This window comes from Desarmillaria tabescens, assembly GCF_030435595.1.
Source record: "Desarmillaria tabescens strain CCBAS 213 chromosome Unknown EV420scaffold_2, whole genome shotgun sequence".
In the NCBI taxonomy this organism is placed as follows: domain Eukaryota; kingdom Fungi; phylum Basidiomycota; class Agaricomycetes; order Agaricales; family Physalacriaceae; genus Desarmillaria; species Desarmillaria tabescens.
In genome coordinates, this window is record NW_026848301.1 from 1754159 (window position 1) to 1768669 (window position 14511).

At 49.4% G+C, this 14511-nt stretch overlaps 7 protein-coding genes across 7 annotated transcripts; 4 read left to right on the forward strand and 3 right to left on the reverse strand.

The window, feature by feature from the left end:
- Nucleotides 1–73: 73 nt before the first annotated feature.
- Nucleotides 74–2710, forward strand: EV420DRAFT_1504326 (uncharacterized protein). Its single transcript, XM_060471230.1, has 7 exons — nt 74–355; nt 406–701; nt 758–898; nt 950–989; nt 1042–1080; nt 1130–1380; nt 1429–2710. Exons 1-7 carry the CDS (start codon nt 312–314, stop codon nt 2307–2309), a joined length of 1692 nt encoding a protein of 563 aa, XP_060338684.1. The 5' UTR covers nt 74–311; the 3' UTR covers nt 2310–2710.
- EV420DRAFT_1504329 (uncharacterized protein) lies at nt 2555–3777 on the forward strand. Its single transcript, XM_060471231.1, has 2 exons — nt 2555–3523; nt 3572–3777. Exons 1-2 carry the CDS (start codon nt 2698–2700, stop codon nt 3709–3711), a joined length of 966 nt encoding a protein of 321 aa, XP_060338685.1. The 5' UTR covers nt 2555–2697; the 3' UTR covers nt 3712–3777.
- A 91-nt stretch (nt 3778–3868) lies between these two features.
- On the forward strand, nt 3869–5781 carry EV420DRAFT_1504330 (thioredoxin-like protein). Its single transcript, XM_060471232.1, has 6 exons — nt 3869–4100; nt 4151–4288; nt 4336–4419; nt 4467–5258; nt 5308–5388; nt 5437–5781. The coding sequence occupies exons 1-6, from the start codon at nt 3937–3939 to the stop codon at nt 5708–5710; spliced, it is 1533 nt and encodes a 510-aa protein (XP_060338686.1). The 5' UTR covers nt 3869–3936; the 3' UTR covers nt 5711–5781.
- EV420DRAFT_1504333 (gamma-tubulin complex, component 3) lies at nt 5782–9041 on the reverse strand (the record flags this gene model as incomplete). The annotated part of the gene is made up of 15 exons (XM_060471233.1): nt 8901–9041; nt 8789–8850; nt 8669–8739; nt 8400–8619; nt 8223–8353; nt 7823–8177; nt 7681–7775; nt 7327–7626; nt 7184–7280; nt 6952–7135; nt 6560–6900; nt 6272–6504; nt 6158–6220; nt 6043–6108; nt 5782–5997 (listed from the first exon to the last, which is right to left on the reverse strand). Exons 1-15 carry the CDS (start codon nt 9014–9016, stop codon nt 5785–5787), a joined length of 2547 nt encoding a protein of 848 aa, XP_060338687.1. The 5' UTR covers nt 9017–9041.
- A 12-nt stretch (nt 9042–9053) lies between these two features.
- On the reverse strand, nt 9054–10198 carry EV420DRAFT_1504336 (translationally controlled tumor-associated). Its single transcript, XM_060471234.1, has 7 exons — nt 9980–10198; nt 9851–9927; nt 9668–9798; nt 9495–9617; nt 9392–9445; nt 9323–9338; nt 9054–9270 (listed from the first exon to the last, which is right to left on the reverse strand). Exons 1-7 carry the CDS (start codon nt 10036–10038, stop codon nt 9224–9226), a joined length of 507 nt encoding a protein of 168 aa, XP_060338688.1. The 5' UTR covers nt 10039–10198; the 3' UTR covers nt 9054–9223.
- Nucleotide 10199: 1 nt separating this feature from the next.
- On the forward strand, nt 10200–12003 carry EV420DRAFT_464471 (Trp-Asp repeat-containing protein). The gene is made up of 4 exons (XM_060482239.1): nt 10200–10526; nt 10575–11171; nt 11226–11769; nt 11822–12003. The coding sequence occupies exons 1-4, from the start codon at nt 10212–10214 to the stop codon at nt 11980–11982; spliced, it is 1617 nt and encodes a 538-aa protein (XP_060338689.1). The 5' UTR covers nt 10200–10211; the 3' UTR covers nt 11983–12003.
- EV420DRAFT_1504343 (Catenin-beta-like protein) lies at nt 11747–14483 on the reverse strand. The gene is made up of 11 exons (XM_060471235.1): nt 14385–14483; nt 14005–14334; nt 13850–13956; nt 13532–13793; nt 13391–13484; nt 13119–13342; nt 12920–13068; nt 12736–12871; nt 12452–12682; nt 12275–12403; nt 11747–12215 (listed from the first exon to the last, which is right to left on the reverse strand). Exons 1-11 carry the CDS (start codon nt 14406–14408, stop codon nt 12024–12026), a joined length of 1878 nt encoding a protein of 625 aa, XP_060338690.1. The 5' UTR covers nt 14409–14483; the 3' UTR covers nt 11747–12023.
- Between the last annotated feature and the right edge of the window lie 28 nt (nt 14484–14511).

Genomic DNA, 14511 nt, shown 5'->3' on the forward strand with positions numbered 1-14511 from the left:
AGTCGACGGCACGTGATCCTCGATCGATCTGTCACAATGGGAGTAACGCCGGGAGGTGGGAAACTCCTGCCCGGGCCAATGTTCCTCTCCTGAGTCTTCACCTGCATTGATTTCGTTCCTTTTCTTCGTTGCCATCCTTTCCTTCCCTTCTTTCTTCTGCGACGCAGGACCCGTCGACGAGCTGGGCTTTTACCTCTTTTCTTGAACAGTTTTCCTACAGTCATTTCCGATTCAACATTCAGAAACAGTCAATAAATATTCATTCAAGAAGGGTCTTGATCTTTTGGACGACAGTGGGAGCCACATAATAGATGGGTGCTCCGAATTCTAGTAATAGTAGCGAACAGCCTGACCAGTAAGTAATGGACTGTCTACGCTAACTACAGATGCTCACCCGCGTCGCAGCCGTCAAGTAGCTACCTTCTTTCTAGGATGGGTCTTCATCACAGCCATTAATAACATGGCAACGTCGGCCATTCTACAGAATGTCGTTGCTCGTGTCTTCTCCCGCTTTCGTCGATCTTCATGCGACCATCCGAAGATTGACCATTGTGATGATGGCTCGGGGTCACCTTTCAAACTGATGACCGACTGCCCCATCCTTCTATTCACCCTATCGTCATTCTTTATGTCTGCCAGCATCACCTCTTTTGTTTCTCTGCTTTCTTTTGACTCTGGGCCTGAGATGCAACCGCTTTGTCGTGAGTTTTCTGTTAGGCAACACAATACATCTGAAACTGATGGATGATCGTTGCAGAATTCGTTGTGGCCTGGAGCGGATTATCTGTCCAGTTTGCGCGTCTTGTTGCGTTGTTCCTTCTTCTGTTTGCACTCCGTCGGTCGGGGATCAAGCTATTGGAGACTGTCATCTATCTTGCGTGGTTACTCATTGGATTAGGTGTGTGTGCAAGCTACTTGTGTTTTGATTATTCTTCATTCATATAAACAGGGCTCGAGTTTGCGATTTTTACTATTAGCATAGGCACTGTGTATGTCACTGACAGCTATGTCGCCGCGTTCATCCTGACCCGTTGACATCAGTAAACTTGTTCAATCTGAGGAGCTGTGTTACAGGGAACGGTACGTGCTTCCATCGTCGTCCTCGTTAGCGGAAATTAACCCGCCATAGTGACAAAGTTCTTCCCCTCTCCTTGGCTGCTTCATCGGTATTTTTGATGTTGGAAATTTATGTTATCGGTCGGACCCTGGTGTTGACGCATTCACATACACAAGGACAGAGAGAGTGGTTAGGTGACATACATGTCGTCCAAGCATGTTCCCTTCTTGTCTTTGATCTCATGACGGTTCTGCCTTCCGCGGTTTTCATTGGCGTTTTGGGGGAATTCATTCCACTCAGCATCGGTTCAGTCCTTGTACTTGGCAAGTCCCTCCAGCATAGTATCGCCATGGAACTAAATAGTTCTCTAGTGTGCTTCAATAGGCGTAATCGGCCAGCCGAGACATCACCATCCTTCGACTCGGTTACGCCGTCTTCAGAATTTTCACAAGATCTACCTTTTGAAAAGGAGAACAATCCGCATGGATTAACGGTGATCCCCATGCCGCCACGCATATCTAGATTTACTATGGGAGCCATCGCACGACCATTGTCTCCGATTCCGCCTTTGCCGATGCACCCATATTCAGCCCAGTGTTTGGATGACACCAAGATGGAGGTGGATGGAGACCGATGGTTGGGTGGTTACGACACTGCGCGTAGTAGCCGAACTGTCGATACAAGAACGGCGAGGAGCATTGACGAAGCCGTTTTCGAAGTTGCCCAGCGGAGCCGACCTGTGCCAATTTACTATGAAGGGAGGAGATCAGTGCCGTCAGGCCCACAGACACCGTCGATCTCGAGCTCCGGCAGGTTCAGGGAGCTATCGATGGACGACTTGATTCTTCCGTTTGCTCGTCCACGCCTGATAACCGTTCCATCTAACGTGTCTGTGGATTTGGACGTTAAGCCTGACACACCGGTGTCGGGAGTACGGGATTCGATAGCTTATGACCCGCTTTTAAAGTCGCGGTTTTCGGTGTCTACAGGATCGGTGTCACTAACGACGACATCGAGCTTGATTTCGTCGTCGGACCGCGTTCGGAGGCAATTAACGGCGAAATCTGCTTGGTCTGATTCATCTGAAGAAGTACCTGCGCTGCCCGAGCGCCCAATGCAGTTTCGGGCAGCTGGGTATTCGAACCCGATTCAGAGTCGGTGGCCTACGCTTTATAATGAAAGCAGGGTCTGTCGTAATGATAGTCCTCAGGCCTTGAGGGAGCCAGAAAAGGATACGGACTCGGAAGCTTAAATGTGCAGGATTCTGGACTTTGATTGGGACTCGATTTATGTCGCGGAATAGGATACGATCATTTTAATGTGGAGTTATAGTTTATTATAAGTAGTCTCCATGTAACAGGGATAGTGCTTGGTGAGTTGAAGCTGTAACGGCTGAGTTTGCGCAGTAGAAAGACATGTAACAAGAACAAACAGACTACTTGTCTTTACCACGATCTACAATGGCGTCGAGCGCTCTGCTCCAGCAAATCCAAGCTGGCAAGAAGCTAAAGAAGGCAGAAACCCATGACCGGAGTGCTCCAGTAATTGATACGCCCAAGGGAGGAGGAGAAGGTGGTGGTGGTGGTGGTGGCGGAGGAAGAGGAGCTGTTTCAACTGGGAGCTCTCAGGCTGGGTCGACAATGGGAGGAGGAGCGCCTCAATTAGCGGGGCTGTTTGCTGGTGGAATGCCAAAGTTGAAGCCAGCTGGACAGAACCATCTTGCAAAGCCACCGACATTGGGTAAGCCGCCGTCCATTCCGAAACGAGATGTGCCCAGTCCAGTGCCGCCAGCACGCCCCGTACCGACACCCGCCGCTCCCAAAGCACCTGCCCGACCCACTCCGACTCTTCCCGCAAGGACAGTTCCCACGCCTCCTCGCAGAATACCCTCCCCGCCATCGAGTGCACCGCCCCCGCCCCGTCGGGTGCCATCACCGCCAACGAGCGCACGCCCGCCTCTCCGCCTTCCACCAGCTGCCCATTCCCCTGCAAGTCCTCCCGCCCCACCAGCACGCCCGACTCCTTCACTCCCGCCACGCATGGGGTCACCAACGGCCCGCCCTCCCTCCATTGCCAGACCACCGCCTGCGATCCCCCCTAGAGGCAGTTCACAGCTTGGCCAGTCTCCCAGCAGACGTGCTCCCACTCCCCCGACTCTTCCCGGTCGCGCACCACCTCCACCGCCTCCTAGACCGTCGAGTACCGGGCCGCCCACCACGTCTGGACGCGTCGCACCTCCGCCTCCATCAAGGAAGCCTCCGCCAGCAGTCGGTCACGCTCCGCCAGCACCTCTCCAACGCGTCCGTGCTGTGTCAGAAGCTCAGCCTCAGCCGCCGTCCCTGCCGCCGTCGCGTCCTGGTGGTCTGTCACCCCCTACTGCACCCAGATTAAGGACCACGTCAGCCGGTGGCGCACTACCTCCTCCCAGACCACCCGGCGGCCTCACTAATGGATCTACAAGAAAAAGTACGTGTTCTTTCAATGAATGACATCTGTGGCTAACATTCATCGCAGTACCCTCCCCGCCTGCCAGTGCTGGACCACATACATTCCCCGTTGGTGACTTTCCACCGCCTCGTCCTTTCCAAGCATCTGTGAAACAGTATCCGAGTGGTAGACAGAAAGGCTGTGACTTTGACTTAACTACACTGTAAATCTACATACATGTTTGAATCAATAATGTGATCCATCCGCACGGCCTCATTATTCGGCCCCGTTCCAGCTAGAACCTCGCTGATTTGTCGTATACATCCAACAAGACACCAATCAGACCCTTTCCAAGAATGGAAGCTGATTAAGATGACACGTCAGTCGCGCTACGTCGGTAATCCGTATAAAGCTCCCTTTATTCTCGATCGTCACTTCCTTACCTTCCCACCATGCGCTACTCCTTCCTCGCCCCTGCGCTGGCACTTGCCTTTGTCTCGTCCGTCTTTGCTGACGCCGACGCCCCCCCTTCCGACGTTCTCAGCCTTACTGCTGCTGACTTTGACGATATTGTCAACCCAGAACCTCTCATTCTCGTAGAGTTTTTTGCTCCATGGTACGTGTCTTTTGCTCCGCTTTGGTCTCTTACTAATGTCCTCTTCAAAGGTGTGGCCATTGCAAAGCTCTGGCTCCCCATTACGAAGAGGCTGCCACTGAGCTCAAAGCCAAAAACATCAAGCTCGCCAAGGTCGACTGTGTGGACCAGGCTGATCTGTGTCAAGCGAACGGTATTGGTGGCTACCCGTGAGTGCTACGTATATCCTCTGCGATGCAGTCTAACTGTTCCTTAGCACACTGCGAGTATACAAAAACGGTGAATATGCCGATTACAACGGCCCTCGCAAGGCTGACGGCATCGTCGCCTACATGGTCAAGTGAGAGCCTTCAATTAACCTACTTCCACTTCTTAACTCTTCTCCAGACAATCCCTTCCTGCCGTCTCCACCGTCACCGCCGAAAACCACGTCGAATTCCAATCTGCTGACAAAGTTGTCGCCATCGCCTATGTCTCAGACCCGTCAGACCCTCTGGCTACCGAGTTTGCCAAGACTGCTGATGCCCACCGTGATGACTACCTCTTTGGCCAATCTTCTGACCCTCAAGTCCTCGCTTCCCTCGGCATCTCTACTCCTGCACTCATCGTCTACCGATCCTTCGATGCTCCCAGTGTCGAATATCCTTACCCAATCGCCTCCGCCACACCCAAAGACATTGCGGAATGGCTCGCAGAACTCGCCATCCCCATCATGGATGAAGTCAACGGTGACAACTATGCCGTCTACGCTCAGAGCCAAAAACCCCTTGCATACCTCTTCCTTGACCCCTCCGACGAAGGAAAGGACGCCAAACTTGCAGAAATCAAACCAGTCGCCGAGAAATTCAAGTCTAAGGTCAACTTTGTTTGGATTGACGCCGTCAAGTTTGGTGACCACGGCAAGGCTCTTAACCTCCAAGAAGCCAAGTGGCCTAGCTTTGTTGTGCAGAACCTGGAGAAGCAGCTCAAGTACCCGTACGACCAGAGTAAGGAGGTTACTGCCGCTGGTGTCGAAGAATGGGTCCAGCAGTACCTTGAGGACAAACTCACTCCGGAACTCAAGAGCCAGCCTATTCCCGAGTCTCAGGACGAGAGTGTCTTTACTCTCGTAGGAAAGCAGTTTGACGAAGTCGTGTTTGATGACAGCAAGGATGTCTTCGTTGAATTCTACGCAACATGGTACGTTTTGCCGGTCATAAGTCATATTCTATTAATAACACCCGTCAAGGTGTGGACACTGTAAGCGCCTCAAGCCCACTTGGGACAACCTCGGTGACCACTTTGCCGCTCAAAAGGACAAGATCCTGATGTACGCCTCCTTTTTGCCCCTCGTTCTACCTTGACTGATTTTTTGCAGCGCTAAAATGGAAGCGACTGAGAACGATCTCCCTCCTTCGGTTCCCTTCCGCGTTCAAGGTTTCCCAACCCTCAAATTCAAGCCTGCAGGTGGTCGCGAGTGGCTCGACTACGAAGGTGACCGAGGCTTCGACAGCCTAGTCGCCTACGTAACTGAGCATGCCAACAACGACTTGACCAAGGTTGTCGTTCCTGAGGAAGAGCCTGCTCAAGTGCCTCTTGGAGGTGCTTCTGAAAATACGTCAACGACGGTATCGGAGCATGACGAGCTGTAAATGTAATGTATCTTATAAAATACCCTGCACGCAAATTAATTGCATTCACGCTCATCCATACATAACTACAAAGGCTATGATTTATGAGCTGCAAGATCCTTTTTGGTGCGGTAGTACTCTGAGAAAGAGAGTCTGACAGCCAGGAAACGACAGTCCAAGTCTGGATGCGTCTGAAGCTGATGCACCAGTGCTTGAGCTTTTTCAGAAAACTCTGCTCCGTACTCTTTGACCGGATTGAGCTGTATTGGGAGTTCACCGCCTGTCACCTCTCGTCCAGTGTATACACCCTAAGATGGATCAGTCGTGTACTAATATACGTAAACGATACGTACCTGTTCATTATCTCGTTCCCTGTCTCGTCGAACAGACTCTGATAAGCAATAATTGTAAAAGTTGTCCTACAAACATTAGTACAATCAGAGGGAAAATATTATGAAAGAAACTAACCGAGGCTTCCCTGAACTGTAATATTATCGAAAACAACTCTCGAACTTGTACAAGTAGATTCTCCTAACATCACTCAATAATGAGGTTCGAAGGTGAAAATCTCATCAAACATACCTCCCTTCCCGCCTTGGGACTCAGCAATAGCACCTTCTTCACCATACGATCCAGATATGTCCGGTGTGCATTAATCATCGCGTCCAAGTCTCCCTCCTTCTTGTTCAAAAACTCGACCAGCACCTTCCAAGAACACTCGATCACCTCCAAATGGCAATATGCCTGCATTTGCCGGATGAAATGTATCATCTCAGCGTTGACGATCCGGATTTGGTGCCATTGGAACTCCAAATCTGACATGGCATACGTTAACTAGAGGGCACTGGGGAGGAAAGGCACTGGGCTTACCGGGAACCCGTAAAAACGACCTTGTATCCCCCGCCACTCTCATCCATCCTTGACTCAGTGCGCCCTCGATCCTCTTCATCTGCCACAGGTGGCTAAACAGTTTCAAGTATTTGATCATCGACTCGGGGTCAATTACCGTGTCGATAGGTGCGTCGACTTTGTATTCGAGCGTGAATACATCCCAGCCGATCTCGCCATGGGTATACTCGAGCATGCGGGAGTCAAGCCGGCGTAGGACATGGGCGGGGTCATTTTGCGCGTTGGACGATCGGATGGCGGTCTCGAGGGTGGCGGTCAGGTTGTGTCGGAAGAGGGTGTTGGCCTGGCGGGCTAAGCTGGGGCTGTAGGGAGGGAGATATTAGAAGGAAGAAAGGTGTATCCGATGGACTTGCCCGAGAGCCTCCATGAGTTGGTCGGCAAAGTCACCGTGACCAAGAAGGAAGTAGTTTTGGAGTGCTTCAAGGTGGTCGAGAAGCTTGAACTTGTCGATGAAGACCTCGAATAGACGATGACTCGCGACCTGATAAGCGGCGTCTATCGAACGCTCCAGTCCGTTTATATCGCTGTACTTCAAAGCTGTCACCAATCAGTTAACATACGTATAGGCAAGTGAGACAGACATACTCCCACCACTGTCACTCATTTTCTCTCGAGTAGCAACCCAATCACTATCATGGCAACTGTATCGAATGAAGTTCAAACTTTTACCAGTCGACAAAATCTGGACGACATCAGTGTGGTGTATATCCAAGGCAAACTGAGCAGACCTTTCTTCCAAAGGCCTCGCCTACAAACATGGGCAGCATGTCCTCCTGGAATTGATATTTGGACTGCCACAACTGAAGTCCATTTTCCCTCTTATCGCTGGCATCTTCATTGTCCATGAGCAGACCCCCAAGACCTCCATCGCCTGTAGCTTGTCCAAATCCTCCTGATAGAGAGGAAGGATGCGTGTATTGAACGTGCTTTAGAGATGGATCCATGGCCACAAAGAACTCGTTGAAAGGATCATATAGCTCCCCAGAGAATAGCCATTTATGAAGAGTGGCAAAAAAAGGTTTGGACACCTATTAACAAGGGAAATGAGAACCAGTCAGGGATCAGCGCTGAAATTGTCAAACCTCTTCCAAAAGCTGGTCAGTAAACTTTCGCACAAAGGGGTCGCCATTATCAGTATAGCTATGGATAAGATTCACTAGTGCGCCTCCGTGTGCGTCTAGAAAACGTGTCAAGAATGATCACTTTAGATTGCGCGTAGCATACCTCGGGCCCCTTCGACACATACACTCATCATCCTCATCCTCAGTCGCCAATCATTGATCCACACATCTAACCGCTTCAGTGTCAGTCCCGTCTCTTCCTGGCGGATGCTCTGCTTCTCCTCTGATTCATCGGCCGGGTGTTTTGGCGGGGTAGGCATCTGTGACTCCAAGACAGCGATGAGACGATAGTATTCAGTAAGCTGGGCTTGCAAGTGGTGACACAGGCTCTGCTCAATCATCCCAACAGCCGGGGCGCCTTCCCGTTCTCGAACAAAGGTCTCAACGCGGGTATAGAGATACCCCACTTCTGATAGTTTGTGGATGAGCGTCTTGACTGGTTCGGATATCATATATTTCTATTCTTCTATTAGCGGAAATGAAAAGCAGTAGATGGCACTTACTGAGTCTTCCACAAACACGAGTTTATTCTCCGAATCATCCTGTAATGAAAACCGGACATATTTCCCTGAGATTCCCTGCAACAAATAAAGGGTATCACGGAGCAACAAGTGCTCAGGAATAATAGCACAACCTGGGGAGCATGAGCGCAGCTTCGGCACACATCCAAGCATCTTCACCTGTCTTTGTACGGTACTCTCTTAATATATCGGATTTTGTTCTTCCCTTGGCATATCGGGTATCGACAGGCGGATCTACTGTGATTGGTGAGGCGGCTGGCCGCGACGGCGGTGGTGGTATTAGTGATGGAAGTAGGGAAGGCGTTGAAGAGTGCGATGCTGATGATGATGCTAGAGAGTACAGAAAGAGAATAGACGCGTGTTTTCTTGATAGCACGGGCTGAAACCAAGAATCAGAAAATCATGTTAACAGAAAATGAAGTACGAACCTGGTCCAGCAGTCGGGATAAAAGATTGGTAAATTTGAGGTACGTGCTACCTGACGGAGACGAGTGAAGTACTGGAGACTGCTCAGCGAAGTATATATCCTGCAACTGAACGACACGTACACTGTCGTTTAACTGAATCTGCAAGGTGAGCTAGATCTGGTTCATGGTTCTGGCCAATATGGCTGCAGTTGCTCTTGGTTCAGTGGCAAGGCAGATCCAGTGGCCAGCCCACCTGTTCAATATATCCTGACAATGCAAGACAAGCTCGTCCTTGAGGTGGTCATTGCTTCGCGTAGGAGGGACAAGGGAGAGGACAAGGGACTCTAACGAGGAGGGAAGGGAAGACATGGTCGCGCGACGCGTTGAAGGTGTTTGTCGCTGTTTCGGCTACAATAATGCCTGAATTTACTAAGTACCGCCATTGCAGCCTCATATGTACTTGTATACATTTCAACACTTCCATACGTACAGCATCGTACAATATTACTCCCCAGTATACCTCCATTTCACTCATGTTGCAGCACGCAAACATACGCACGTTTATCAAGTCAACGTTTAGAGTTTGACCTCCTTCAAGCCATCTTTCCAGAACGTGAAATAGGCTGTGCGTGGTCAGATGAGTACTAAGCGGAATACCATTGTATGGAAACTTACGGGTGACACCGTCCTCCTACATAAGATATCAGCAGAGTTTTAAAGGTATGGGCCAGAGGTTAAACTTACGCGATAGTTGAGGAGGGCAACCATTCCATCAGCGTTCATCGTCTCTCCAGTGTACTTCCCACGACCATTAGTCACGAAAGAGACCAGAGTACATAAAACATACAAATTCAAAGTCCTTGAAGTTGGCGACGATCTTTTTGGCGTATGCCTGGGCACCCTTCTCGAAGGCCTCAACACGGTCAGGGTTGGTCTCAGCGAGTTTGGCCTTGACACTTTTCATGTATCCCTAAACGAAGAGTGAGATACCTCTTTCCACCCAAACACAACCACAGATACCTTCAAGTACGACAGGAAAGACTTCTTGTCGAAGACAGTCGACTGGAGACGGAAGGAGTGGACGACATTGTTGACCTGTGTCGCTCCCTCCTCAAGAGCATCGTCTTGCTCCTCAGCAGAGGGATTGGCACCTAGCGCACATCCGGTAAGCGCACAGGTGTTCGAGCGGCTGTTGATACACACCGATATCGACATCGGCACCAGCCTTGATAGTGATCGTCTGACAGTCTACCTCGAAGACGATATCGTCAATGAGTTTCCTGTATTTTACATAAATCAGTAACCTATCACCCAGAGGGTGATTAAACTTGCAAGGGAAAAGCATCGGAGAACATTTCATCCCCACTGATAATGTCTTCGTACAATAACATGATGATAGTTCACAAGAATGTACAGGCTGCAGAAAGGGTAGGAGGAGGTGGAGGAGGAGGAAGGAAGGAAAGTAAGAAAAAGTGCTGAAATCAGCTGCAATCGATCTTGACGGCAAATCCCGCTATCTGTGACAAAATTTTTGAGGTGACGGTGTGACAATTTGTGGACTCTTATGGACTACCAGCCCGTCGTCGTCAAATCGCACGCCCGGCCGTCCTCCACTAAACACAGCCCAGAGTCCCGATATTGGCGACAGTTTAAGTACCCTGTTTTTGTTAAGGAATACGCTCCCGTCACCTCTGTCCATTTTTCTCCCTCCAAACCACATCGCTATGCAGTCACCGCTGCGACTCGCATCCAAATATATGCCCCGCGCACCCAAAAGGTCACCAAGACGATAGCACGGTTTAAAGACGTGGCACGTAGTGGTACAATACGTGCAGATGGCAAATTGGTTGTGGCAGGAGATGATACTGGTCTAATTCAAGTGTGTACTGTTTCGGTTTCCTATTCTAAATTCTTATTGTGACCCAAGGTATTTGACATAAATTCGCGAGCCATCCTGAGAACGTTAGACTCTCACAAACAACCCGTATACGTGACCAAATTCTCTACGTTGACTCCTACGCAAATTCTCTCGTGCTCCGATGATACCACGGCCAAGTTGTGGGATGTCCCTTCCCAAACCAGTATATCCACCTTCACATCGCACACGGACTACGTTCGAACGGGACAAGTCTCATCATCGAATCCCAACATCATCTTAACCGGGTCTTACGATGGAACTGTACGCATGTTTGACGCTCGTTCCGGCCATTGCGAGATGATCATGGGTCAAAGCAAAAGCGGCGAAAAGACTGCAGTAGAGCAGGTCTTGATCTTCCCCTCTGGTACTGTTGCCATCTCCTCCAGCGGTCCTATTATTCGCGCCTGGGATATTGTCGCTGGAGGGCGATGTACACGAGCGTTGTCAAATCATCAGAAGACGATCACGTCTCTAGCTTTCAATGCGTCCGCTAGCCGTCTTCTAACAGGAGGTCTTGATCAGATGGTGAAGGTCTATGATGTGAGCACATATAAAGTTGTACATACTATGCGATATCCAGCTCCCATTCTCTGCCTGGCTGTGTCGGTTCGTCCTTTAATTATTTACTTCTTTCTTGCGCCTTACACCTGTAAATCCTAGCCAGACGAAAGCCATATAGCTGCCGGCATGAGTGATGGAACCTTGTCGGTCCGTCGAAGACAACAAAAAGCTTCAGAAACGTCGGACAATGCACCATTTTCTGCGTCGAATGTCCGATCAGGAGCATTTGAGTCATTCCTTGGCTCAGGAATAGGTCAAGGGCAGACCAAGGACAAGTCAAAGTCAAGACCCATTGGAGACGCCAATGAATTCCGGATAGAAAGTAAGCGTACGAAGCGACTAAAGGACTACGACCGATTCTTGAAGAGCTTCAAGTACTCTTCTGCCCTTGATGCGGTCCTGCGCAAGGTGAACTACTTTGTCAAGTATTCTTGTGCGTGCGTCATTAAATTAGGCGTGCAGAATGTTCCTCCAGCCACCGCCTTTGCACTAATACAAGAGCTTATTCATCGCGACGGCCTTCGCACCGCACTAGCTGGACGTGACGATGTCCTCCTAGAACCGGTCCTACGAATACTGGTCAAGTACGTCACTGACCCTCGTTTCGGAGAGCTGGCGTGCGACGTTGCGAGCATGGTTATTGGTGCGGCGGTTTTCTTCCCATGTCTTATCAAGTAATTAATCCGCTCTTGCAGAGATGTACGCCTCCGTTATAGGACAATCACCTCTGATCGATTCTCTGTTCTTGAAACTGCAGAAGAAAGTTTTGATGGAACTACGATTTCAAAGGGAATTGCTAAAAACCAAGGGTGCTTTGGATATGGTATTCTCACTTACAGCAATAGACTCCAGATAAATTGGGTGCCCCTGGCAGTGGCTGTCTATGCTTTATACATCCTACGTAACAGGAGCGTTGGGATCCAGCGCACCGATGAGACCTTCTAGGATTTCTTTCCGTGAAGGTCCCTGATCTTCGCTGGATTCCCCTGACTCGTTGTCAACGTTATCGTGGTACAACCGTAGAGTCTCTACAATGTTTTCCAAACTCTGGTTCTTTCGTCCCAGCATTTGTAGTGCATGTGTTCGAATCTGTTGTACAATAGTTTTGGATTAGACAGCCAGTTCTTCGGTGACAGTTGTAGACTGACCCCATCATCTTCCATGACTATCCATGCCAGAATATAATCTACAATTTGCAAGGTATACAGTCCGCCGTTCAGACGCCGCAAATACAATGAGTCTTCATCCATGTTGTCGTCGTCGGACGGCGAAGCCTGCTAGTCACGGAAATCAGAGACAAGCGATAGTAATCTAAGCGAGCACACCTTATCTGTAGCAATGTCTGCGTCCGTATTTCGGAGCCTAGCCTTGGCAGAGTCCCTGATATCTAGCAGCTTGTCCACCTTTTCGTAATTGTTTTCGACGAACTTGGTCAATAATCGCATCCGCTCAGTAGAATCGGATGGAATATTAGAAAAGAGCGACGCCACGATGCTCAGTGTGTGCGACGTATCCTCCGATGCCGGTATCTCACCAGACTTTTGTTTTTTGTTCATCTGCGTACTTCAGGTTGGAAGGTATGCTGGAAGATAAGGATTATTTCACGAACATATCCCATGAAGATCGAGAACAGCGACTTGAGTCCCAACGCTTCAATGAATGCCTCACAAAGGGCGGTGCCGGCAGGACCAGACATTGCGTAGTCCAGCGTTTTGATAGACCGCGACCGTGATTGCAATTTTTCCCTAGAATAGAAATCAATGTTAGTCACAGAGGTGTTAAACTATACGAACTTCATCATCAAAATCATGAGATCGTGCCCTTCGGCGGCCAGGAAAAGTTTCTTTATTTCAGTCTCATTTAACGCAGAACATAGAGCATCAAAGACGTTCTCCATGAACTCCACTTCGTCTGCATCGGCGGGGTCGCGCTTTCGATATTGCTAGAACATGTTAAGTGATACAACATATGACTAAGAGAAGCAGAACGTACCGAGAGGACCTTGAGAATGGTTTCAACACCATCATGTTTACCTAACTGCAGGCGATTTTCTGAGCTATCTTGAAGGAGAATCGAAAGAATTTCGGCGGCATATCCACGGTTTTCATCGAAAGTTTTCGCTTGTATGCGGTCAAGTAACCATGGTAGGAGATTAGTCTTTGACACAAGCTGGGTTGACAAAATAGGATCAAAACCCAGGATATTTTCGAAGATTCCTGGGACTGATGAGTCAATGGCAAACACGCACTAAGTTGAGTATCTACCTAGTATGTGAAAGACGCCCTGCCGGTCAGATTCTTCTATTTCGTTAAATCGTTTGAGGTTCTCGACCAGTAGTTCTAGTATAGAATTCTCCAACTTCAAGGATGTGAGCTCAGAAAGGAGAACAAATCTGAAAAGCGTACCAAGCCTTCTATCAAGATCTTAAGGGCCTCCGCTGTGTCCTCTTCATCATCATTGCCTTCATCGCCCACATCCTCATCCGTGAGTTCATGAAATACTTCGACGACGTCAATTGCGATGTCAATGTTTTCGTGAGTCAAAAGCCCGACTAGAAGAGCCACCGTTCCGGATTTTACAATTTCAGGATATGACAGAATGGGGAGCTGTGCCAAGGGTAGCAGAGACTTTATGGCGCTATCCAAATCGGCCTCGGAATCAATGAACCTAATTATCATGCAAGTCAGCGCCGCCGCGGCTCGTACAGGGTTGGGACAACAGACTTCGTAGGATCATCTGGATATTTCGACCGCTGGTCTTGGTTTTTGTTTACGGCGCGCTCGAACTGAAGCAGTGTTCTTCGGACACCTGATATTGAAAGTTGTGACGGCTTCACGCAAATGAGATTTTGAACACAGACGAAGTCTTCAGAACGCACCTCATCCTGCTCATTTGCGTTATCGAATATGTTCAATATCTCCTTCTGCTCAGAAGTCAGACCACCACCAAAGAATCGCCCTTCGTCATCCTCTTCGACAAAATAATCTGCATCTCCGCCGGGAGCAAAGTCGCGCGAGTTTTCCATGTCTTCATCAACGTCCTCGACGGTCACAGCGCGACTCTTTCCTTTGTCTTGGGACGGGCCATTTTGTGGTGAGTATCCCGAGCCAGATGGAGCACCTGTGTCCATCTTCATCTTCTTCAACATTTCGGGCGTTGGATTGTCGGGCAATTTCCGCTTTCCACCCCCAATTGGCACCTTGGGAGTCTGACAGTATCATCAGCTACAGAAGTACCACAAATGCTAGGGAGTATTACCTTGAATAACTTGTCAATATCCATGTTTCTTGCCGAAGGCTCTCAGGAAGACGCGACTGCAGGTAGTTAACAAGGTGAATATGTCGGATCTGTGACGCGTGCAACGTGAGAAATCGTGTGGCTGAGA

Coding starts and splice junctions, on each gene's coding strand:
- EV420DRAFT_1504336 (XM_060471234.1), bottom strand. CDS start 10,038: ATGTTATTGTACGAAGACATTATCAGTGGGGATGAAATGTTCTCCGAT. Junction 9,799..9,850: donor TGGTGCCGATGTCGATATCG/GTGTGTATCAAC, acceptor GATGTGCGCTAG/GTGCCAATCCCTCTGCTGAG. Junction 9,446..9,494: donor ACTTCAAGGACTTTGAATTT/GTATGTTTTATG, acceptor GGTCGTGGGAAG/TACACTGGAGAGACGATGAA.
- EV420DRAFT_464471 (XM_060482239.1), top strand. CDS start 10,212: ATGGACTACCAGCCCGTCGTCGTCAAATCGCACGCCCGGCCGTCCTCC. Junction 10,527..10,574: donor ATGATACTGGTCTAATTCAA/GTGTGTACTGTT, acceptor TTGTGACCCAAG/GTATTTGACATAAATTCGCG. Junction 11,172..11,225: donor TTCTCTGCCTGGCTGTGTCG/GTTCGTCCTTTA, acceptor TGTAAATCCTAG/CCAGACGAAAGCCATATAGC.
- EV420DRAFT_1504326 (XM_060471230.1), top strand. CDS start 312: ATGGGTGCTCCGAATTCTAGTAATAGTAGCGAACAGCCTGACCA. Junction 990..1,041: donor ACTATTAGCATAGGCACTGT/GTATGTCACTGA, acceptor CGTTGACATCAG/TAAACTTGTTCAATCTGAGG. Junction 1,081..1,129: donor GAGCTGTGTTACAGGGAACG/GTACGTGCTTCC, acceptor AACCCGCCATAG/TGACAAAGTTCTTCCCCTCT.
- EV420DRAFT_1504343 (XM_060471235.1), bottom strand. CDS start 14,408: ATGGATATTGACAAGTTATTCAAG. Junction 14,335..14,384: donor ATATTGACAAGTTATTCAAG/GTAATACTCCCT, acceptor TGATACTGTCAG/ACTCCCAAGGTGCCAATTGG. Junction 13,343..13,390: donor GGGCGTCTTTCACATACTAG/GTAGATACTCAA, acceptor CATCAGTCCCAG/GAATCTTCGAAAATATCCTG.
- EV420DRAFT_1504329 (XM_060471231.1), top strand. CDS start 2,698: ATGGGAGGAGGAGCGCCTCAATTAGCGGGGCTGTTTGCTGGTGGAATG. Junction 3,524..3,571: donor TAATGGATCTACAAGAAAAA/GTACGTGTTCTT, acceptor CATTCATCGCAG/TACCCTCCCCGCCTGCCAGT.
- EV420DRAFT_1504330 (XM_060471232.1), top strand. CDS start 3,937: ATGCGCTACTCCTTCCTCGCCCCTGCGCTGGCACTTGCCTTTGTCTCG. Junction 4,101..4,150: donor GTAGAGTTTTTTGCTCCATG/GTACGTGTCTTT, acceptor TCCTCTTCAAAG/GTGTGGCCATTGCAAAGCTC. Junction 5,389..5,436: donor CAAAAGGACAAGATCCTGAT/GTACGCCTCCTT, acceptor GATTTTTTGCAG/CGCTAAAATGGAAGCGACTG.